Source organism: Scyliorhinus torazame, chromosome 2, assembly GCF_047496885.1.
Source record: "Scyliorhinus torazame isolate Kashiwa2021f chromosome 2, sScyTor2.1, whole genome shotgun sequence".
Classification (NCBI taxonomy): domain Eukaryota; kingdom Metazoa; phylum Chordata; class Chondrichthyes; order Carcharhiniformes; family Scyliorhinidae; genus Scyliorhinus; species Scyliorhinus torazame.
Genome location: NC_092708.1, coordinates 268530168 through 268555164, shown reverse-complemented (window position 1 = coordinate 268555164; position 24997 = coordinate 268530168). Strand labels below are relative to the sequence as shown.

Genomic DNA, 24997 nt, shown 5'->3' with positions numbered 1-24997 from the left:
CTCATTTGGAATATTGTGTACAATGCTGGTCGGCACACTATCAGAAGCATGTGGATGTTTTGGAGGGGTGCAGAAGCGGTTTACTGGGCTGTTGCCTGGTATGGAGGGCATTAGCTATGAAAAGAGATTAGATAAACTCGGTCTGTTCTCACTGGAGATCAGAGAGGCGACCTGATAGAGGTCTACAAGATTATGAATGGCACGGACAGAGTGGATAGTCAGATGCTCTTTCCTAGGGTAGTTATGCACTATCAATTACCACAAAGACGAGAATAGTGGAATAATCGAGGCTTTATTGAGCAAAGATGTTGTGCCTCCTGTAGCTGCTACCAGAATGGCTGCAGCACCGGTGAGCACACACATTTATACGCCGCCTATTGGGCGGAGCCAGCAGGCAGTGATTTACCCATGTACCTCTATTATACGTGTCTTACCGTAATACATATAATACTGCTAGTGGTGACTACCACATTCACCCCCTGTTAAAAAAAAGAGTCTGCGGGGGTGGTGGAAAAAAAAGAATTACAAGTTAAGTATGTCGGGCGCTTTGACCCTCCTCTGCGATCGCCTCAGTCCTGGTGGTGATGTGGGCGCCGACTTGGTCACCTGTGACTCAGGGAGCGTGTTGTCCTCGTCTTCGTCACCCCTGAGTGGAACAATGGGAGGACGGATCCACCTGGGGCGACGGCTGCAGTGAGGTTCGCTGGGGGGAGGGTGAGTGGCGCAGGGGTGAATGAGGCAACCCGGGGGGGCGGGGGAGGTGGTGTCAGGTCGGGGGTCACGGGTGGGGATCCAGCGGGTGCCAGGTCCCGGAGGACGAGTCCAGGAACTGTCAGCCATGTTGGGAGCGAGACCCCGGAGGTGGACTTCCTGGGGCAGGCAAAGAGATGTTCATGAGGGGTCTCGCTAGTCGCGGTGCAGAGGAGCGATCGGATGGAGTGGAGCGCATCGGGGGAGGACCTCCTGCCATGGGGATGGCCTTCCAGACCGTCCCGTTCTCCCTCTCCACCTGTCCGTTTCCCCGGGGTTTGTAGCTGGTTGTCCTGCTCGAGGCGATGCCCTTGCTGAGCAGGAACTGACGCAGCTCATCACTCATAAAAGAGGATCCCCGATCGCTGTGGACGTAGGTGGGGAAACCGAACAGTGTGAGGATGCTGTGGAGGGCTTTAATGACCGTGGCAGAAGTCATATCGGGGCATGGGATGGCGAAAGGGAACCGGGAGTACTCATAGACCACGTTCAGAAAGTACGTGTTGCGGTCGGTGGAGGGGAGGGGCCCTTTGAAGTCCATGCTGAGGCGTTCAAAGGGGCGGGAGGCCTTCACCACGTGCGCTCGGTCTGGCCGGTAGAAGTATGGCTTGCACTCCGCGCAGACCTGCCAGTCTCTGGTGATGGTCCTGACCTCCTCAATGGAGTAGGGCAGGTTGCGAGCCTTGATGAAATGGAAGAACAGGGTGACCCCCGGGTGGCAGAGGTCATAGTGGAGAGCCCGGAGTCGGTCCACTTGTGCGCTGGCACATGTACCGCGGGATAGGGCGTCAGGGGGCTCGTTGAGCTTCCCCGTGTGATTCAAAATCTCGTAATTATAGGTGGAGAGCTCGATTCTCCACCTCAAGATCTTGTCGTTTTTGATCTTGCCCCGCTGTGTGTTACTGAACATGAAGGCAACCGACCGTTGGTCAGTGAGGAGAGTGAATCTCCTGCCGGCCAGGTAATGCCTCCAATGCCGCACAGCTTCCACGAAGGCTTGGGCCTCCTTTTCGACAGAGGAGTGCTGAATTTCGGAGGTATGGAGGATGCGGGAAAAGGCCACGGGCCTGCCCGCTTGGTTGAGGGTGGTGGCCAGGCTACGTCCGATGCATCGCGACTTAACGGGGAGGGACTCGTCAACTGCATGCATCGTGGCCTTGGCGATGTCCGCCTTGATGCGGTTGAAGGCATGGCGGGCCTCAGCTGTCAGGGGAAAAACTGTGGACTGAATGAGTGGGCGGGCCTTGTCCACATAATTAGGGACCCACTGGGCATAGTAGGAGAAAAACCCCAGGCATCGTTTCAGGGCCTTGGGGCAGTGGGGGAGAGGGAGTTCCAGGAGGGGGCGCGTACAGTCGGGGTCTGGCCCTAGGACTCCATTTTCCACGACATAGCCAAGGATGGCTAAGCGGTTGATGCGGAACACGCATTTCTCCTTATTGTACGTGAGATTAAGGAGTTTGGAGGTATGGAGGAATTGTTGGAGGTTTGCGTCGTGGTCCTGCTGATCATGGCCGCAGATGGTGACGTTATCTAGGTACGGGAAGGTGGCCCGCAGTCCGTACCGGTCAACCATTCGGTCCATCTCACGTTGGACGACTGAGACCCCATTAGTGACGCCGAAGGGAACCCTAAAGTGATAGAGGCGGCCATCTGCTTCAAACGCAGCGTATTGGCGGTCCTCCGGGCGGATGGGGAGCTGATGGTAGGCGGACTTCAGGTCCACTGTGGAAAAGACCCAATACTGCGCAATCTGATTGACCATATCAGATATGTGTGGGTGGGGGTATGTGTCGAGCTGCGTGTACCGATTGATGGTCTGACTGTAGTCAATGACCATCCTGTCTTTACTACCACCACTTGAGCTCTCCAGGGGCTGTTGCTGGCCTCAATGACCCCTTCCCGCAGAAGCCGTTGGACCTCCGACCTGATGAAGGTCCTGTCCTGGGCACTGTACCATCTGCTCCTGGTGGTGAAGGGTTTGCAATCCAGGGTGAGGTTCGCAAACAAGGAAGGTAGGTCGACCTTCAGGGTCGTGAGGCCGCATACGGTGAGGAGGGGTAGGGGTCCGCCGAATTTTAAGGTTAAGCTTTGGAGGTGGCACTGGAAGTCCAGGCCGAGTAACAAGGCAGCACAGAGGTGGGGGAGGACGTAGAGCCGGAAGTTGCTAAACTCTACGCCTTGGACGGTGAGGGTCGCGGTGCAGTACCCCCGGATTTCCACGGAATGGGATCCTGAGGCCAGGGAGATTTTCTGGGCAAAAAGGCAGGTTGTGTCGTGCCCATCGATTTTCACCGTTGTTGTTGCGGTCGCGAGGCCGGGACTGATCCAAGGTGATCGAGGCGAGCTGCGGCAGATGCTGGGAGGTCCCGGGCTGGTGGTAGCGGCAGGCGATGAACGGCCAGACGAGCAGGGGTCCTGAGGCGCCGTCCAAAATGGCGCTGAAGACGGCAGCGCCCACGGCGGGCAGCATCAAAGATGGCGGCTCCCGAGGAACTGGAGGGGGCTGGTGCGGGGTGGGGAAGAGCATCGGGTGTCGTTCTATGGGGATGATTTGCTGCTATATGTGGTGGACCCGGTGGGGGGAATGCCGGAGGTGATGGGGATCCTTAGGGAGTTTGGAGATTTCTCCGGGTACAAGCTTAATATGGGGAAGAGCGAGTTGTCCGTGGTGCACCCAGGGGACCAGGAGAGGGGGATTGGTGAGCCCCCGCTAAAAAGGACGGAGAGGAGTTTCAGGTACCTGGGGGTCCAGGTGGCTAGGAGCTGGGGGGCCCTACATAAGCTTAACTTCACAAGGCTGGTGGAGCAGATGGAGGAGGAGTTTAAGAGGTGGGACGTGCTGCCACTCTCCCTGGCGGATAGGGTGCAGTCAGTTAAAAAACCTCTGTGGGTATTATTGGGCCGCCAATGTGGCGATGGTGAGTAAGTGGGTGATGGAGGGGGATGAGGTGGCATGGAAGAGGCGGGAGATGGCGTCCTGTGTGGGCACGGGCCTGGAGGCGCTGGTGACGGCGCCGCTGCCGCTTCCTCCAACGAGGTATACCACGAGACCGGTGGTGGCGGCTACCCTCAAAATTTGGGGGCAATGGAGGCATCACAGGGGGGAGGTGGGGGCCTCGGTGTGGTCCCCGATTCGGGGGAACCACCGGTTTGTCCCGGGGAGGATGGACGGAGGGTTTCTGAGCTGGCACAGGGCAGGTATTAGAAGGATGGGCGACCTGTTTGTGGACGGGAAGTTCGCGAGCCTGGGTGAGCTGGAGGAGAAGTTTGGGCTCCCCCCCGGGAAACACCTTCAGATATAAGCAGGTAAGGGCGTTTGTTCAGCGGCAGGTGGTGGAGTTCCCACTGCTGCCGCCACGCAGGGTCCAGGACAGAGTGCTTTCGGGGGGGTGGGTTGTAGAGGGGAGGATCTCGGCAACGTTTCAGGTGATGCAGGAGGAGGAGGAGGCCTCGGTGGAGGAGCTAAAGGGTAAGTGGGAGGAGTTGGGTGAGGAGATTGACGAGGGAATGTGGGCGGATGCCCTGGGGAGGGTGAACTCTTCCTCCTCTTGCGCGAGGCTCAGCCTCATACAATTTAAGGTGCTGCATAAGGCTCACTGTTGCTAACTTTTGGTTGGCTCTTAATTCGTAATTTGCTCTGTTTGTTTAACCTTTGCTCTAGAGTCGCCAGGTATCTTTATGATACTGCCACGAGGTTCAAGTTCAAGTACTGATCAATAATGCAACACACCAATTAGTAAGATTCAAATCAAAACACATTTATTATATACAGTAAGTCACTACTTATGCATATAACTCTACTTTCAAGACTATTTCTATCACTAAAAGGCCTATACTTAGCTTCGGAATTGGCCCACCAGGTCAGGGGAACAAATGGCCTTTTGTTCAGGTCCTGAGTCTGCAGGATTCAAAAGCTGGTATGGACTGGTAGCTAAGAGCGCCTATCTCATAGCGAGTGTTGACTGGAGACTTACTTGGTTGGTGCGGCAGCAGGGTAGTTCACTCTCAGGGGTTGATTCGCGTTGTTGAGTGACCCTGCCAAGAAGACCGATTTGAACTTGGGGGCTTTACTTAATAGTCCCCAGGGGTTTCCCGCCCTTCGGGGTGGACCCCGTACCTGGTTCCAAGTGATTGGGCTGCATTCCGATCACTTGGATCGATTTCTCCAATACTGGAGTTGTTCCCTGATCGCTGGGCGGTCCCTAAATGTCCGTTGGCCTTCCTTTGTCTTGGCTCCTGCTGGCGCTGAGGAGTCTGGCTTGGCCTTATTCACCTGAAGTGTATCAGTTGTGCCTGGGAATCGCTCATTACTATGCAGATGGCTGCTGGTTTCAGTGCTGTCTGGTTTTTGTAAGTTTCAATACACAGGATTTCTGCACTTGTTCGTTTTTGCCTGTGTTGGCTGAATTTCCCTGCAGCCTTTGTTATCATAGAATTTACAGTGCAGAAGGAGGCCATTCAGCCCATCGAGTCTGCACCGGCTCTTGGAAAGAGCACCCTACCCAAGGTCAACACCTCCACCCAATCCCCATAACCCAGTAACCCCACCCAACACTAAGGGCAACTTTTGGACACTAAGGGCAATTTATCATGGCCAATCTACCTAACCTGCACATCTTTGGACTGTAAGAGGAAACCGGAGCACCCGGAGGAAACCCACGCACACACGGGGATGATGTGCAGACTCTGCACAGACAGTGACCTAAGCCGGAATCGAACCTGGGACCCTGGAGCTGTGAAGCAGTTGTGCTATCTACAAGGCTACCGTGCTGCCCCTTGTGGATCTCCATTTTAAGTCGGGAAGTGGCCAACCCAGGTGGCTACACACCCTCCTTGTGATCCCTAACGCAAAGTGTGAAGGATCACATAACTGCGTTGTCTTCACTTCCTGACCCAGCGAGCACGCTTTCTATGGCCTCTACACTGACCATAACAATGTATGAAAAATTTAAACTAACAATTCTAAGTGGCGCTATGTCACACAGGGACATGCATTACAACAACAAAAAACGGTACCTCTAACTATCTCTCATAAACTACACTCACTCAAACATTCAATCATACTAACTTCCTAACAATCCAAAAATAATAGCAGCATTCACATTTTTCCTCTGGCTTGGCAGTCAAGCACAGGGGTGTACAATATTTCCATTGTAAACGAAACACATTTCTTTATTTACAAAAGATGCAACACAAATGTTCTTTATTGTAGATCAAGGGGTTCGGGATCCTGGTGATAACCAAAAATAGGGGGTCTTATCCTGTATACCGGGGTGCGAGAGCGGTAGGCTCTCCTTCGCCATTTTCTCATGCGGATAGTCTGTACGATGCTGCAGAATATCGCGAATACTAAAAGGGATTCAATTACGTATGAAAGGGAGTACCATGTTATAAACGTATCACACCATGATGGTGTGTTGTTACTTGTCACTGGGCGCTATGGGGAAGTGAAACATTGATGGCCGGGGGGGTTGGGTTCAGGGGTTTCGCGTTCGCGCGCAACCGAATACACATTATTGTGGTGGTGATCAACACGGAGGATGTCCTCATTGTTCTTCTTCTTTCTCTTCTCTTCTTTTCTTTCCTTGGGGCTTCTGGAGTTCTGTGGGATCAAGCATAGTTTCTGTTACTATCTTGTTTAATATATCGTCTGTTGGTATGTCTGTCCTTTAGTGCCAATTCCTCTTTACAATTTGTCACCATGTGTGACTCGCTCATTTTTTTCTTTTTAAACCGAATATTCAGGACAAGACACACTTCAAAATACTGAAACAGTGCAAGCCGTCTCGCAGGCTGTGCGATTTACCATCAACAAAACTTTTTGAACCAAGAGTGCCGAAATGAGGTGCGTATGGGCCGCGACGGGTAAGATTTGGATGGAATCCCCGGGTAGGACGGTGGCCGATGCCGTGTGTGCTCCACCCGAGTGTAGCTGACCAGAGGGGGGGCCTCAAGCAGGGCGGAGACCAATGCCGTTTCTCCACTGCCTGAGCAACCGACAAGAACGGGCAAAATGTAGTCATCGTGGGGGGGTTGCCATATTGGTTCTACCTTCGAACTAGAGCAATTATGAACGGGGGCTGGCAAGCGCTCATATGGCGTGGGGCCGTGGAAGAAATTCCGATTTTACATACAACACATAACAATAACAGTAACAAACAAACATTGAACAACATGCTGCAGGTTCCATCAGAAAGGACACCGTTTCTCCCAAGTGGTTCCTTTTTAAAACATCATCTGGACACCTCGGTTATCAGTTGCGACAGGGTTGCAAAGGAGTTCTCGCTTTGGGAGTCAGACTCAAAGTCGTCCTCTTCTCCCGGATGCCATACTCTGGAATGTACAAGGGCTGATAGGGCTGCATGGTGCGATTTGGGGTCCATCCCGTTGTTCCGGACGAGCCTTTATGAATTATCGCGGTGCCAAAAGTTGGTGTCTAGTTCTGTGGGGACGAAATCGTCATCGTAGGGCGGTGGTCTTTGGTGGGGTTTGTTGAGGAATGTGATGAGGAAGGGATCACTCGAATCGTGGTCAGATTCGCTGGGTGTGGGTCCTGTTGCCTGGGGATAGTAGGGAGGCGTGCTGTGCCTATTGTCGGAGTCACAGTCGCTGTCGCTGCTGCTGCTGTCTGTGGGTGTTCCGGGGCGGAGTCTAGAGGTCGGGGGTCGAGTCGAGGGCGAGTCCGTGGATGTGGTGGGCGTGTTGGGGGAGGGTAGGGATACGTTGGCTGTGGGCGGCGTGTGGTCTGCTGCATCGAGCATGCGTGATGTGCGTGGTTGGACTGTGGGCCATATGCCTTAAGCTGGTTAATATGGAACCACGCAGTCTTTCCGTTGGGGTGCTTAATTGTATACACTGAGGGGCTTACTTTGTCCGCAATGGAGTACGGACCCGAATACTTCGGTGACAGGAATGTGCTGGGGTTGTAAATTGAGAGCATGACCTGCTGTCCTACCTCAAACTCAGTCACATGCACTGTCTTGTCGAAACAGGCCTTGCTCTGTTTCTTCCGTGTGCCTAATCTTACTGCGGCTGCTAGCTGAGCCGTTTTCACATTTTCAACTAACTGTTTGACTGCGTTCTCGTGTTTGAGGGTCGTCACTTCGGGGCTGGTCAAGTCCAATCCTAATGTGCCTTTCATGGGGCGTCCGGTCATGAGAGTGTGTGGGGAGTAACCTGTGGAAGTTGAGACAGTATTTCTCAAAAACATCAGCGCAAAAGGGAGGACTGAACCCCAAGTAGTGTTGTTTTGTTGGACCATTTTTCTGAGGGTGGCTTTTAGGGTCCGATTCATGCGCTCCACGATACCACTTGACTGGAGGTCGTATGCGATGTGGAATTTTTGGGGAATGCCAAATATCGTGAGGACGTCCTTCATGACTCGTCCCGTAAAATGGGAACTTTGGTCGGATTCAATGCTGCAGGGGAGTCCCCATCTCGTAAAGATGTGGTGGGTTAAGATCTTTACGGTGGTCTTTGCCGTGTTCGTTCTGGATGGGAATGCCTCTACCCATTTCGTAAAAGTGTCTAAGACAACTAATATGTACTTGTAACCATTCCTGCAAGGGGCCAATGGTCCTATAAAATCGATCTGGAGGTTAGTCCAGGGGCCGTTAACGAGGCGGGTGTGACTAAGCTGCGCCTTCTTTGCGTATCTGTCCGGATTGTTCTGGGCACAGATAAGGCAATTCTCAAAGTAGTGAGTTACGTCTTCTTTTAAACTTGGCCACCAACAGAACTGCCTGAGGTGGGCTGTAGTGGGATCAATTCCCTGATGTCCATGACTGTCATGGAATAAACAAATAAGTTGATTACTGTCCTGTTCAAGAACCACATGAAGGGTGACTTTTTAAAAAAAAATATATTTATTAAAGTTTTTTAATAACACAATGTTTTCCCCTTACAAGCAATAACCCCGCCCCCCCGTAACAAAATAACACAAAATCGCACTGAGCAAGACATATACATGGCAAAATGGTATATTTACATAGCTTTATACACTGGCTCTCACCCGCACGTGCCAGTTTCCCCAACCCTGCATGTTATCTCTTGCTCATCCATCCCCCCAAGCAATCCCCATTCCCCACCCCACCCCCTTCCCCAGACGTTCCCCCCCCCCAGGGTTGCTGCTGCTGCTGACCAACCTTCTTCTAACGCTCCGCGAGATAGTCTAGGAACGGTTGCCACCGCCTGTGGAACCCCTGCGCAAACCCTCTCAAGGCAAACTTAATCCTCTCCAGCTTTATGAACCCAGCCATGTCGTTTATCCAGGCCTCCTCTCCAGAACCCCTCCAGTGCCGGGCATGACCAAAACATATGGACATAGTTCGCCGGGCTCCCTGAGCACCTTCCACATCTGTCCTCTACCCCAGAGAACCTACTCAACCTCGCCCCAGTCAAGTGCGCTCTGTGGACCACCTTAAATTGTATCAGGCTGAGCCTGGCACACGAGGAGGAGGAGGAATTAACCCTACCCAGGGCATCAGCCCACAGACCTTCCTCGATCTCCTCCCCCAGCTCCTCCTCCTATTTACCCTTCAACTCTTCTACTAGCGCTTCCCCCTCTTCTTTCATCTCTTGGTGTATTGCCGACACCTTGCCCTCCCCGACGCATACACCCGAGATCACCCTGTCTTGAATTTCTTGTGCCGGGAGCAACGGGAATTCCCTGACCTGTCGCCTCACAAAAGCCCTCACCTGCATATATCTAAAAGCCTTTCCCGGGGGTATCTCAAACTTCTCCTCCAGTGCCCCTAGGCTCGCAAACGTCCCGTCAATGAACAGGTCCCCCATTCTTCTAATCCCCACCCGATGCCAGCCCTGGAACCCCCCCGTCCATCTTCCCCGGGACAAACCGGTGGTTAACCCTGATCGGGGACCACACCGAGGCTCCCACTGCACCCCTGTGCCGTCTCCACTGGCCCCAGATCCTTAACGTTGCCGCCACCACCGGGCTTGTGGTATACTTTGATGGCGAGAACGGCAGCGGTGCCGTCACCAACGCCCCCAAGCTCGTTCCTTTACAGGACGCCATCTCCATCTTCTTCCACGCCACCCCCTCTCCCTCCATAACCCACTTGCAGATCATCGCCACATTTGCTGCCCAGTAGTAGCTCCCTAGGTTTGGCAGCGCCAACCCTCCTCGGTCCCTACTGCGTTCCAGGAACCCTCTCCTTACCCTCGGGGTCTTATTCGCCCACACAAACTCCATAATACTCCGACCTACTCTCTTAAAAAAGCCCTTGGTGATCACGACGGGAAGGCACTGAAACACAAACAGAAACCTCGGAAGGACCACCATTTTGACCGACTGCACTCTACCCGCCAGCGAGAGCGGTAACATGTCCCATCTTTTGAAGTCCTCCTCCATTTGGTCCACCAACCTCGTCAGATTCAGTTTATGTAGGGCACCCCAACTCCTGGCTATCTGGATCCCCAGATACCGAAAACTCCCCGCCGCCCTCCTCAGCGGTAGGTCCCCTATCCCTCTTTCTTGGTCCCCTGCCTGTAATACAAAGAGCTCACTCTTCCCTACATTGAGCTTATAGCTCGAAAACTCCCCAAACCTCCCTTAGAGACTGCATGACCTCCACCATCCCCTCCATTGGGTCCGCCACGTACAGCAACAGGTCATCGGCGTGTAGCGACGCCCGATGCTCTTCTCCCCCTCGGACCACCCCCCTCCATTTATTAGACTCCCTCAGTGACATGGCCAAGGGTTCGATCGCCAATGCAAACAACAGGGGGGACAGGGGGCACCCCTGCCTCGTTCCTTGGTACAGCCGAAAGTACTCCGACCTCCGCCGGTTCGTCACTACACTCGCCACCGGGGCTCTGTAAAGGAGCTTAACCCAGCTGATAAACCGCCCCCCCGAACCCAAACCTGCGCAGCACCTCCCAGAGGTACTCCCACTCTACTCGGTCAAAGGCCTTTTCCGCGTCCATAGCTGCCACTATCTCCGCCTCTCCCTCCTCCGATGGCATCATTATCACGTTTAAGAGCCGCCGCACATTAGTGTTTAATTGCCTGCCCTTTACGAATCCTGTCTGGTCCTCATGGATCACCCCCGGGACACAGTCTTCAATCCTCGTGGCCAGCACTTTTGCCAATAACTTAGCATCCACATTGAGGAGCGAAATCGGCCTGTACGATCCACATTGCAGTGGGTCTTTGTCCCGCTTTAGAATCAAGGAAATTGTCGCTTCCGACATTGTCGGGGGCAGGGTCCCCTCCTCTCTTGCCTCGTTAAAGGTCCTCACTAGTAGGGGGGCCAACAGGTCTACGTACTTTCTGTAGAACTCCACCGGGAACCTGTCCGGCCCCGGGGCCTTCCCCGCCTGCATACTCCCCAAATCCTTGCTCAGCTCCTCCAACCCGATTGGTACCCCCAAACCAGCCACCTCTTGCTCCTCCACCCTCGGGAACCTCAGTTGGTCTAGGAATCGTCTCATCCCCTCTTCCCCCACTGGGGGCTGGGATCTGTACAGCTCTTCATAGAAGGCCTTGAATACCTTGTTTATTTTCGTTACACTCCGAACCGTGGATCCCCTTCCATCTTTGATTCCCCCTATTTCCCTCGCTGCCGTCCTCTTACGGAGCTGGTGTGCCAGCGTCCGACTAGCCTTTTCCCCGTACTCGTAGGTCGCCCCCTGCGCCTTCCTCCACTGTGCCTCCGCCTTCCCCGTGGTCAACAGGTCAAACTCCGTCTGGAGCCGTCGTCTTTCCCCAAGTAATCTTCCTCCGGGGCCTCTGCGTATCTCCTGTCCACTCTCAAAATCTCCCCCACTAACCTCTCCCTTTCCATGCCCTCTGTCTTCTCCCTATGAGCCCTGATGGAGATTAGCTCTCCCCTGATCACCGCCTTCAACGCCTCCCATACCACCCCCACTCGCACCTCCCCGTTGTCGTTGGCCTCCAAGTACCTTTCGATACACCCCCTCACCTTCCCACACACCACCTCATCTGCCAGCAGTCCCACATCCAGCCGCTACAGCGGGCGTTGTCCCTCTCCTCTCCCAGCCCCATTTCCACCCAGTGCGGGGTGTGACCCAAAACGGCTATGGCCGAATACTCTGTCCCCTCCACCCTCGGGGTGAGCGCCCTGCCCAGAACAAAAAAATCTATCCGGGAGTAGGCTTTGTGCACGTGGGAGAAGAAAGAAAATTCCCTGGCCTGCGGTCTTGCAAACCTCCATGGGTCCACTCCCCCCATCTGATCCATAAACCCCCTAAGCACCTTGGCCGCCGCCGGCCTCTTTCCCATCCTTGATCTGGAGCGGTCCAGTGCTGGGTCCAGCACTGTATTGAAGTCCTCTCCCACTATCAGGCCTCCTACCTCCAGGTCTGGAATGCGACCCAACATGCGCTTCATGAATCCAGCATCATCCCAGTTCGGGGCGTATACATTTACCAACACCACCCACGTCCCTTGCAACCTACCGCTCACCATCACATATCTCCCTCCATTATCCACTACGACAGTCTTGGCCTCAAATGACACATGCTTTCCCACCAAAATTGCCACCCCTCTATTTTTCGCATCCAGTCCCGAGTGAAATACCTGTCCTACCCATCCCTTTCTTAACCTGACCTGGTCCGCCACCTTCAGGTTTGTCTCTTGGAGCAGAGCCACGTCTGCCTTCAGTCCCTTCAAGTACGCGAACACTCGAGCCCTCTTCACCGGCCCATTCAGGCCCCTCACGTTCCACGTTATCAGCGGATTGGAGGGGCTCTCACCGCCCCCCCCCCCCCCTCTTTCTCCCTCCCCCCCCACCGCCGACTAGCCATCTCCTTTTCTGGGCCAATCCCGTTTTCGCGTCTCCCTCACCCTCCAGTCCCCCAGCCGGGGGACCTCCGTCCCGACCACCTCTTCTGTGTCCCATTCCCTTTCAGCCAGTGCAGCAGCAACCCTTTTTCCCCCCCCTTCCCCCCGCTGGACCCCTGTCTAGCTTTTTTGCTCCCCCCATATCACTCCCGTAAGTCAGCTGACACCTGCTGACCCCGGCTTCCCCCGCCATCCCTTTGACCCCCCCCCCCTCTCCCGTGTGGGAGTCTCCCAATCAACATACGTTCCTTCATTCCCCTTCCCGCCTTTCTTCCTGCGCATGGGAAAAAACCCCGCGCTTTCCAAAGCCCGCCCCGCCCCCTCTGGCGCAGCTCCTGTTGCGGCCTTGTCTCTCTCCCCCAGCCCATATAATATTCCCTGCGCGTGATTGACCCCCTATATACAACAACCATCACACATCAACCCTCAAACACCCCCCACCCTCACAAACCCTCAGTTAGAGTCCAACTTTTCAGTTTGTATAAAGGTCCACGCCTCTTCAGGCGTTTCGAGGTAGTAGTGTTGGTCCTTGTATGTGACCCACAGTCGCGCTGGCTGCAGCATTCCAAATTTCACTCCTTTCCGATGCAGCACCACTTTGGCCCAGTTAAAACCCGCTCTCCGCTTAGCAACCTGCGTGCTCCAGTCCGGGTATATTCGGATCTCTGCATTGTCCCACTTGCTGCTCCGCTCCTTCTTGGCCCATTTCAGGACCCTCTCTCTGTCCGTGAACCGGTGAAATCTCACCATCATCGCCCTTGGCGGCTCATTTGCCTTGGGTTTCCTCGCCAGCACCCGGTGTGCCCCGTTCAGCTCCAGCGACCTCGAAGGGGCCTCCGCGTCCATCATCGCCCCGATCATCATGCCCGCGTAAGCCCCGGCATCAGCCCTCTCCACTCCATCTGGGAGACCCAGGATCCGCAGATTATTTCTCCTCAACCTGTTCTCCAGGTCTTCGAGTCTTCCCGCCCACTTCTTGTGTAGCGCCTCGTGCTGCTCCACTCTCACCGCCAGGCCCAAGATCTCGTCCTCATTCTCACTCACTCTTTTCTGTACCTCCTGGATCTTCACCTCGTGGGCCTTCTGGGTTATCCCAAGTCCTTCAATTACCGCCAGCATAGGCGCCAGCATCTCCTTGCGCAGCTCCTCGAAGCAGCGCTTGATGAATTCTTGCGGCTCCGGCCCGCACTCCACTTTGTCCCCGGCCGCCGCCATTTTGATTTTTTTCCCTCGCTTCTCCCATGCCGCTTTTTGGCCGTTGCACTTCTGGTCCGGTCCATAAAAGTTGGAGGGGGACCTCTCTCTTCACTTCCCCACGGGTTGTCGTCTAAAAACATTTCCCGTTGGGGCTCCTCCAATGAACCCGAAAGTCTGTAGTAGCAGGAGCTGCCGAATCGTGCGGCTTAGCTCTGCATAGCCGCAAACGGAAGTCATAAAGGGTGTCTTTTAACACCACACCGTCATGTGTGGTCAGTGCATTATTAAACCTATCATAGGGTGCTGTAAATTGTCCTTTTAAAATCTCCCTGAGATTGCTATCCTGCTTCTGGGCCTGCACTAGATCCTCGATCTTAGTCTGTGAGACCTGAACTGCATTCACCGGTGCGCTTTCGGGGGGTGTCCAAAAATATCCATGCCTGGAACCTGCTTTTGCCAGTGCGTCGGCCTTTACATTTCCAGGGGGGGGAGGAACGGTGGTGACTTTAACAATACCAAAGGTCCTGCCCTGTGCTTACTCTAAAATGTGGTGGAGCAATGGGGTTGAAGGGAGGGGTTTTCCGTCTGCGGAAACAAATCCTCTTGCTTTCCACAGGGGTAGGAATTCTGTAAAGCTGTTGCAGACATAGAGGCTGTCCGAGTATATATCTGCTGGGCTGGGGAAGGAATCTGGGTGATCTATGATATACGCAACGGCTGCTAGTTCTGCCGCCTGTGCGCCTAAGTGGCCTGGTAGCTTTAAGGAGATCTCTTCTACGGCGCATCCCTGCGCATCCTCGACATATATGCCACATCCTGTAATGTGCTTCCCTTCTAATACCGTGGAAGAACCATCCACATATATCCTTAAGTGTTCACACGTGTCTGTGGGCTGGGGGCTCTGGGGTGAACTACCTATCTTTCTGGGGGGTGTTTTCGCAATAAAGGGGCCTGTGTTATGGTGCGGTGAGATGATTTCACATTCATGGGGGTGCCTGGGTACTGAAAGTTTTCGGCTAAGAAAGTGTGGGTCTTGGTCCGCTTAACAGTGATGTCCCGTCCCTGCAAAAGGGTCCATTTAGCTGCTCTAATTTGGCTAACTGTACCGTGCTTAAGTCGTCCGTCAAGTAAAAGTTGGGTGGGGTGTGTTCCGTGAGGATTGTGATGGGGTTTAGTCCGGTTATATGTCGGAAAAATACTGAACTGCCCAAAAAACTGCGAGCAGGTGCCTTTCACAGGCCAAAAATCCCTGCTCCACAGGATCTAAAAGTCTGGAGGCATAAGCCACGGGTCTTAACTGTTCTTGCCGTTCCTGGAGGAGCACGGCCGAAAGGGTGCGGTCGATGCTAGCTATCTCTATAGCGTAGGGGGAAAGCGGGTCTGGAACCTGTAGTGCGGGGGCTGCTATGAGTGCTCTTTTCAAAGCATCCACAGCATCCGTATGCTGCGGAAGCCATTCCCAAGGGGCTCCTTTCTTTCGGAGTTCCGAGAGGGGTGCTGCCTTGCTGGCGAAACCGTCAATATGGTTTCAGCAGTAGCCAACCAGTCCTAAAAACGACCGGAGGGCTGAAACATTCTGGGGAAGGGGCAATTCGGCAATCGAGTCAATTCTTTTGTGCTCGATCTCGCGTTTACCATGCGTGATAATCGTACCCAAATATATCACCTTATTTTCCAAAATCTGCGCCTTTTTGGGGTTTACTTTACAACCATTCAGTTGTAGGAGTTCCAGGAGTTCGGACAGAAGCTCGATGTGCTCTGCCTTGGTGTCTGTCTGCAGTAATAGGTCGTCCACATACTGGACCAGACATTCGGGGCGAGAAAACTGCGATAATCCATGCGCCTGCTGTCGGTGGAAAATGGAGGGGGAGTTGTGGAATCCTTGTGAAAGGCATGACCACGTGTACTGCTGACTTTTAAAAGTGAAGACAAATTTGTATTGGCACACTTTTGCCAATGGAATGGACCAGAATCCGTTACTGATGTCCAAAACCGTAAAATATCGTGAGTTGAGTCCCTGTTTGAGCATGGTCTCGGGACTTGTGGCTACCGTGGGGGCTGCTGCGGGGGTGACTTTGTTGAGTTCCCGGTAATCGATGGTCAGTCGCCATGATCCATCGGGCTTTCACACTGGCCAAATCGAGGCATTATTAGTGGAGGCTACTGATCTGAGTACGCCCTGCTCTAATAAGCTGTCAATCACTTTTGCGATTTCTCCCTCTGCCTCTTGGGGAAATCTGTATTGCTTTTGGAGTCTAGGGTCAGGTCCTGTGATTTGAACGGAACCAGTCATCCGGGCACAGTCGTGTTTGTGGGTCGCGAATGCTGTCCTGTGCTTCTGCAGAACTGCCCTGATCGGCCTTTCTGTGCTAATCGTGGTCGGGTCAAACCAAAATTCGCCGACTGCACTAATTTTGTTTGCGTATTCACCTATTGTGAGCGTTGCGGGGGCTCTTGCGGATTTTGCCATTTTCCAGACACACTGGTTGACTGGATCAAAGGACAGGTTGTGGGAATTCATAAAATCGATGCCCAAAATGTGTTCTGCTGTGTGGGGCAGGTCGACTAAGACTATGGGGTGCTTGGTGGTGATGTTGCCGATTTGAATGGGTACAGGGGCGGTGATGTGTCCCTGTTGTGAGCGGCCTGTGAAACCGCTGAGGGTGATTGTGGCTGTAGTGGGCCACGTGTCTTTCTGAAACATGGTGGAGGAATTAATTGTGGTGCGGGACCCTCCTGTGTCCCAGAGAAATTTGATGGGCTGTCCCCGTATCTTTGCTGCAACTACTGGTCGGCCGGACCTATCCCAAAGGGTGCCGCAGACCTAACTGGGGGAGCCCGAACACAGTCAGTCCGTTCCGTTCAGGTCTGTCTGGTCTGAACGGGTGCTCACACTATATATGGGCTCTGTCCTATTCTTATTCAGAGTGCCTGCCTGCTGGGCTCTCTGTGGCTTTTGTGGGGCATTGCATTCTCGTGCAAAGTGTCCTAACTGTCCACAGTCGTAACACTCCTGTGGCTTTTGTGGGGGGGCTGTTCTTGCTTTCGTTCACCCATGCGGGGTTCTGGTGCGTTTTCACCGCTTGGATGTCTGCTTCTGCCTGCTGTTCCTCGGGTTTCCTAACTGCGGATTTGTTTTGGACAGATTGCTCCCAGGCACGGGACAATCTTTTTAAAACCCACTTTTGCGCTTCTTCCGAAGGGTCATAATTGGTAGACTTTTTGTCCTGCCTCTGTGGGATAGGAGATAAGGGTGCGGGACCAGTGGGCCATGTTGTCTTGGGACAAATGGGCGCGGTCTAAATTGCCAAAAACGGCTGTAAAATGAATCCACAGGCGTCCAGCAAACGCTGTGGGGTGTTCTGTCTTTTTCTGCCTGCACTTATTCAGGCCTTCTACTGGGTCACCTCTGTTGTAGCCGATCGCATCTAGGATCGCTGCGTGCATCTCTGCAGGGTGCTTCCTCCTACATTCTGTGGGTCGGGAAGGGCTGCTACGACTGAAGGGTCTACACTCAAAACTGTGAGCTCACGTGCTCACGCTCATCCAGGCTGCTGCATGGTTACCTGCTGCTTTACTCTAGCAAAGAAGTGGTAGGGGTCTGAGGTAGGGAGGAACGGTATGATTTTCTTGCACGCGTCCTGTAATTGGGTCACAGTTAACGGGGTGGTGTAAAGATATTCCGCGTCTCCTTCCGATGTGACTGTGCGGTGGGTGGTTACTGGATTCATGGGTGCCTGAACTATCTGCTCTGTGGGGGGTTGGGGTGCTTTTCTCTTTTGGGGCTTTCCTTGCGCACATGTTCCCTGAACATATCTATGCGCGGTCTCATTTAATTCTTCCCAATCCGGGCCGTCTTCTGTATCTAACTGGGATCCAAAGGTGCTGTGGAATCCATTCTGAACTGAAAGCAAAGACTGCAGTTCTGCAATCTGCTTCCGGCACTTTACGTGATCTAATGAGCTTTGTCAGTGCTCCGTGGTGGCAGCATGGAGTGCTCGTAATGCTGCTTTCAGGTCGCTACACTCCCTTTCCAATGCCTCTACCTGTTTCTCTGTTTCCTCTCTTACCAGGACTGCACGTTGTGTGTCCTGAAAAGCCTTTTCGTACTGTGTCTGGAAGCTGCTTTGGTGCGCCAGACAAGACTGGTGTGCCCACTTGGCATCATCCACCTCTCCGTTCTTTGCTGCTAACTTCCTTCTCAACTCTATGTTCTCTTTCTCAACCTCACTTACATCGACCTTGCTCATTCGATGTATTCCTTCTATCTCTTTACGGAGCGTCCAAACGACCTCCTCTGTGCCTCTCAATTGTGCCAGACAGGACACGATTGCCATTGGCTTGCGAGCTTTTCCCAAGCTTTTCTTATGGATCTGGGACAGGTTCTCCCACCAAGTATGTCCTATACTCCCGGGTCCTGTTTCCTCATTGTCACAGAATTCACTCCAAAGGGGCCATCCTTTCCCTTTGAGATATTTCCTGATCTCCTCTTCACAAATGGGACACTGTCCTACTCTACTGCTGGTCACTGCGACCACAAATTCTTCAGGGTTCATGAGGCGTTGCATTGCCTGAATTGCCATCTTTTCTCTCTAAATACTCTCTTGAAATTTGGAACGAGGGGTACTAAGGCGGTGCTGTAATTACGGGTACGGCTTTCGCTATTTTCCGGAATACAAACTCCCGACAGTTTTTCGCAACAAAGATCTATCAGTTTTACCTTATAGCCCTGTTAGTTACGCATGCATTAACACACTTCCGAATTATGGGGATTGATCAGAACTGCTTGAACACTTGTGGTTTTTCTGTTCCCAATTGGAATCTAATTCAAATTTTTGGGTTCTCCCGGAGAGGTTAGGCCACTTCTAAATCGGGTCCCGGCGGAGTCGCCAGTAATATGTTGCTAACTTTTGGTTGGCTCTTAATTCGTAATTTGCTTTGTTTGTTTAACCTTTGCTCTAGAGTCGCCAGGTATCTTTATGATACTGCCACGAGGTTCAAGTTCAAGTACTGATCAATAATGCAACACACCAATTAGTAAGATTCAAATCAAAACACATTTATTATATACAGTAAATCACTACTTATGCATATAACTCTACTTTCTAGACTATTTCTATCACTAAAAGGCCTATACTTAGCTTCGGAATTGGCCCACCAGGTCAGGGGAACAAATGGCCTTTCGTTCAGGTCCTGAGTCTGCAGGATTCAAAAGCTGGTATGGACTTGTAGCTAGGAGCGCCTATCTCGTAGCAAGCGTTGACTGGAGACTTACTTGGTTGGTGCGGCAGCTGGGCAGTTCACTCTCAGGGGTTGATTCGCGTTGTTGAGTGACCCTGCCAAGAAGACCGATTTGAACTTGGGGGCTTTTATAGTTCCCAGGGGTTTCCGCCCTTCGGGGCGGACCCCGTACCTGGTTCCAAATGATTGGACTGCGTTCCGATCACTTGGATCGATTTCTCCAATACTGGAGTTGTTCCCTGATCGCTGGGTGATCCCTAAATGTCCGTTGGCCTTTCTTTGTCTTGGCTCCTGCTGGCGCCGAGAAGTCTGGCTTGGCTTTATTCATCTGAAGTGTATCAATTGTGCCTGGGAATCGCTCATTACTACGCAGGTGGCTGCTGGTTTCAGTGCTGTCTGGTTTTTGCAAGCTTCAATACACATGATTTCTGCACTTGTTCGTTTTTGCCTGTGTTGGCTGAATTTTCCTGCAGCCTTTGTGGATCTCCATTTTAAGTCGGGAAGTGGCCAACCCAGGTAGCTACATCACATGACCGGGGCAAGGATAAGCCGGTTCTTTGGGTGCGAGGACAGGTGTGTTAGGTGCTCAGGGAGCCCAGCAAATCACACCCACATGTTTTGGGCTTGCCCAGCGCTGGAGGACTTTTGGAAGGGTGTAGCGAGGACGGTGTCGAGGGTAGTAGGTTCCAGGGTCAAGCAGGGCTGGGGGCTCGCAATATTTGGGGTGGCAGAGGAGCCGGGAGTGCAGGAGGCGAAAGAGGCCGGTATTCTGGCCTTTGCGTCCCTGATAGCCCGGCGAAGGATTCTTCTTCAGTGGAAGGATGCGAGGCCCCCAAGTGTGGAATCCTGGATCAGCGATATGGCGGGGTTTATTAAATTGGAGAGGGTGAAATTCGCCTTAAGGGGATCGGTACAAGGGTTCTTCAGGCGGTGGCAACCGTTCCTAGACTTCCTGGCAGAACGTTAGAAGATGGTCAGCAGCAGCAGCAACCCGGCCGGGGGGGGGGTCATTTTTCTTGAGTGGGCGTGTATCTTTGCCTTTGTTTTGGTGAAGGCTGTTAATTTATTATTTATGTATACGGGGGGGGTTGTTCTTTTCTTTCTGTATTTTGTTGTTGATATTTTGTGAAAATTTGAATAAAATTATTTATTTTTTTAAAAAATATGGCGGTGCCCACGGGCCGCATGTGGCTTGCGAGGAGGAAAATGGCCGCGCCCCTGGGTCACACATGGGGGGGGTGCAGGAACGCAGGGCCTGGAAACAGCAGCAACCGACCGGGCCTGGCAAACAGAAACAAAGTGTTCCTTCTTTCCACATCCATTGCAGGTCGCGCTCCGTGTGGGCAGCGCTGCCGGGGGTGTTTGTTCTGCCTGCAAAAATAGCACTTGGGGCCCCCAGGGTTGACTGGCTGCCGCATGGTTCGCGAGCTGCCTAGTTCCCGCAAGATCAAGCGTACCCCCTTCCAGTAGGTGCTGGTGGTACGCAGACCTCATGCCTGTAATGAAGGTGTCTCGGATTACAAGTTCTGTGTGCTGGACTGCCGAAACTGCCTGGCAGTGACAGTTCCTCCCCAGGATGTGCAGGGCACACCAGAAATCGTCCAGAGACTCACCAGGGAGTTGCTGTCTCACGGACAGGAGGTGCCTGGCGTATAGTTGGTTGACTGGCCGAACGTAATGTCCCTTCAGGAGCTCCATTTGGAGTAAGTGGGCGCATCCCGGATGAGAGGAAAAATGTCAGGGCTCACCCGTGAATAAAGGACTTGGAGCTTCTGCGCGTCCATGGGTTCCTCAGCGGATGTTCGGAGGTAGCTTTCGAAGCTGGCTAGCCAGTGGTCAAAAGCGGATGGAGCGTTGGCTGCTTGAGGGCTCAGCTGCAGGCGATCGGGCTTGATGCGAAGATCCATCATTTTAAAAATCTTTGCTCAATAAATTGATGCACTATCAATTGCCACAAAGACGAGAGTAGTGGAATAATTGAGGCTTTATTGAGCAAAGATGTTGTGCCTCCTGTAGCTACCACCAGAACGGCTGCAGCATCGGCGAGCACACACATTTATACGCCCCTTACTGGGCGGAGCCAGCAGGCAGGGATTTACCCATGCACCTCTATTATACGTGTCTTACCGTAATACATATAATACTGCTAGTGGTGACTACCACAGGTAGGAGAGTCAAGTGCTGGGGGACATAGGTTTAAAGTGTGCAGGGAAAACAGTTGTGTGAGTCAAGGTTTTTATACAGAGGGTGGTAAATCTATGGAACACGCTGCCTGGGGAGGTGGTGGGAGCAGACACGATAGCGGCATTTAAGCGACATCTAGACAAATATATGAATAGGGTGGGAATGGAAAGATACTGACTCCATAAGTGCAGATGGTTTTAGTTTCGGCAAGTACCAAAGTCGGTGCAGGCTCGGCGGGGCGAAGGGCCTGTTCTTGTGCTGTATTGTTCTTTGTGGTGCTCCACCACAGGAGGGGGCAGGGTGAGGTGCTCTAATGCGGGGTGAGGCACTCCAACGCAGGGGTGGGGGGGTTAGATGCACAAATGCAGGAGGGGGCGTGGTGAGGTGCTATAACGTGGGATGGGGCGGGACGAGGTGCTTCAACGCAGGAGGGAGCGGGTTGAGGCATTCTAACGCAGAAACCGCGCTCTACCGGGGATGTAGGGACATACCGAACCGCCGGGGGGGGGGGGGGGATTTAGTTGAGGGCGGATTTAGTTGAGGGCGGACTTTCGTGCGGACGTTTTAATAAGGAGCTTTACGAGGGTTGAGCCGGGGGAGCAACGGGTGCCACCCAGATGGTTGTAGGGCGGGGGGGCAAAATATACCCTGGCAGGTAGGTGTTGGGAGGGAGGGGGGGGGGGGAAAGAGTGGGCACCCTGCCGAGCCGGGGGGGACGGGGGACGGACGCATCCTGCCGAGCTTGGGGGGGGCTACCCTTCCAAGCCGGGGGCAGGGAGGCACTCCACCGCGGGGATGGGAATGGGGGGGGGGGGCACTTGGGGTTTCAGGATCACTTTTATACCTGTTTTTTTCACCTATTGTAATGTTCTTTTCAATCCTGGAGATGACTGAAGATGGCAGGACAAATGGTGAAGGTGAGATTGTCAGGTGACTACCTGAGTCAAAGGTGAATGTCACACCCTATGGCTGACCACTCTCAGAAGCCCTGGCGTTGAGCGAGTGCAGCTACAGCTCTCTTCAGGTCCAGCTGAAGAGCAATGCATGGAAAGTGTTCTGTGCGACAGTAAACAGAATAACCCAACTGATCAAAAGGAGGCACGGGAGCTCGTAGAATTACATTTTAGAAGAATTACATTTTAGAATTCAAAAGGTCAGATCAAACTTAGCGTAAATGAGCTTCAGGCAATGCCACAGTGAGCTGCATTAGCAATGCGGGGTTATTAGTATATTATTAAAACATTGGTTCGACCTCAGCTGAAGCATTGCATCCAATTCTGGGTATTGCTTTGGGAAAGATGTGGACAGGGTGCAGAGGGGATTTACTGGAACAGCACCAGAGATGAGAGATTTCAGTTACATGGATGCTGGGGTTGATCCCCTTTGCCTAGCAAAAGCAAAGGAAGATTCGATAAGTGGTGTTCAAATGATGAGGGATACTGGTAAGAATGAATAGGGAAAAAACAGATTCAAGTGGCAGGGAGATCAATAATCAGAGAACATAGATTTAAGATCATTGGCAAAATAACCAGAGATTTTTTTTTTTTTTTTAAATGCATCAACTCAATTCTGGAGTGCATTAACTGAAAGTGTAAGGAAAGCAAATACAATACAAACTTCTAAAAGGGAAGTGGATGTAGGGTCGAAAAGGGAATTTTTCCACTGCTATGGGAAAACAGCAGATAGTTCTTTCAAAGGTGGGCCGAATAACCACCTTCTGTTTCCTCATTGCAACCAAGACCTGTGGATGCCTGCACCCACTAACTTAGGGACATCTTATCAAAGACACGAGAGGTTCATTGTTCCGCATCAGTACCTGTAGTAGGCAGCCAGTGGAGTCTTGGTCACTTTCCTCACCACGACTATGCTGGGCTCCTGGACTTTAATTTGCTCGTACAGGTCGAAGTCGCCGTCAGTCATGGTCTCATCCTGTACCAGGGCATGGGCATGGGCAGAGCCATAATGGTCCTGCAGGAGTTTGTTCAGCCTGACGCGAGATGGGCCCTTGGGCATCTGCTTGGTCACCAGCCATTGCGCTGTCCTCTTACTCAACTTTTTGACCAAGTACTCATCCCATTGCTCACGCTGTGGGACAGAGGAATCCTCCGCCGGTTTCTTGGGTGGGCTTTCCCACTGCTCTGCCCCCTGTTCTGCTACTTGCACCTGCGATGTTTGTGACTTTGGACTCCTGCTTTCAGACGAGGAATCTGCCACAGTCAAGGTGGGGACCTTGTGACGACGCCCATGGCTTGGTCTCCGCTCAGAATGACCTTTGCCCAGCATTCCCTCCTGAGCCTCTGCCTCCTGCTTGAGTTGCCGACGTGGCAACTGTTTCAAACGGCTGGGCCTGCTGGGGGGCTGATCTTTCACCTCTCGGGGCGCAACAACCTCAAAGAGGTCAAACATGTTGCTGCCATCCCTCTCTTTGAATGGGACTCGGTAGAACATCGTGCAGTTGATGACATCCTTGGAAAATCTCATGTTCAGGGACGCATTCTTAATGTACCGTCTGTGCAGCAGTTGCCTGTACTTGCGGTGGGGAAGGACAGCCTCCTTTAGTGGGAAGACAGCCTTTCCATTCACACAGGTGACAGGCCTCACTGTCGGGAAATCCATGGAATAGATTAAACTCCACTTCTACAGGAGAACGGGAATTCTTCAGAGAATCCAAATTTCAATCTAGTTGTCCCTGTAAATAGGGATTTAATAACAGCCGTAAGTTATTGCACACCAGGTGAATTGCGACCTCAGATCACAGTAATTGAACTCTACCCTCAGTCCAGTGATTAGTCTCCCTCCAAAAAACATTAATTCTTTGATTCTCTCTGCCCCATTCTCACTCTCTCTCTTCCTATGTTCAGTTGCCATCTCCCTTGGCATCTATATTTCTCTATCAGTCTCCAGCTCCCCCTAAAAAGGTTTTTTGGCTATGTGCTAAGAATATAGTTAATGAAAAAGGATGACTAAAGAGAATACAATGAGGTTAGGAAAGAAGTTATCAAGACAATTATGAAATCAAACAGAAACTGTGCACTTCAAATATCAAAGAATATTTTAAAAAGTATTCTTCTTCCCTTCTCAAAGGCAGATTATTGGTAATTATTTGTCCAACCACAAATAATGTGGTTATTTTTTTTTACAATTGGTAGGGCAAGACCCCGAGCCTCCCTCAACCAGAACAGGGATCAAATCCCAGACTTTAATCTGATCCACACATTAGGCACCGAGCCAATTGAGCTAACCGTCACCCACCAGACCCCCAAAGTATTCTACAGGCACAAATGACAAATCATAAACCAGAGTAGGAATACAGCCACTAAGAAATACATGTGACAAACACACAGGAAATAACAGTGAATTGATAGAAACATTTAATGTTGCCTCAGTATTTACCTGCGAAAATGTGATGGACATTAGGAGGAGATTTAAAAAGACAAAGGCAATTAAGGTAGAAAAGTGGGCAATAAATAAACTAAATAAACTTAGGGAGGCTACAATCCTAGTCCACTCATGCATAAAATAACTTAGGGAAAAGTTACCAACTAAATATATAATAAAAATGAGTCTGCATATTTTTTAAAGGTGAGGTTATGCTTCATCAACCTGATTACATTAGATTCTTTCCCCAATTCACTTACAACTGTACTTTCAGTACCAACTGTCTCATCTTTGGTCCTCCATTTACCACAACATTTCTGCAGCTATTGATTTGCTCAACTGCATCCACACCTCTACCCTTTAATGCCCTAGCTCTCAATAATGGCATTAGTCTCTCTCACCTTTGATGTGGTTCTCAAC

The 24997-nt window shown here is 52.2% G+C and overlaps 1 protein-coding gene across 1 annotated transcript in view; it reads right to left on the bottom strand.

Moving 5' to 3' along the window:
• The window catches only part of heatr4 (HEAT repeat containing 4), a 264817-nt gene that overhangs the window by 217424 nt on the left and 22396 nt on the right, over positions 1 to 24997 (bottom strand). Inside the window, exon 2 of the mRNA XM_072487079.1 lies at positions 23016 to 23888. Within this exon, the coding sequence (XP_072343180.1) occupies positions 23016 to 23815 (800 nt within the window). The 5' untranslated portion in view covers positions 23816 to 23888. The remainder of the gene's footprint in view (positions 1 to 23015; positions 23889 to 24997) is intronic.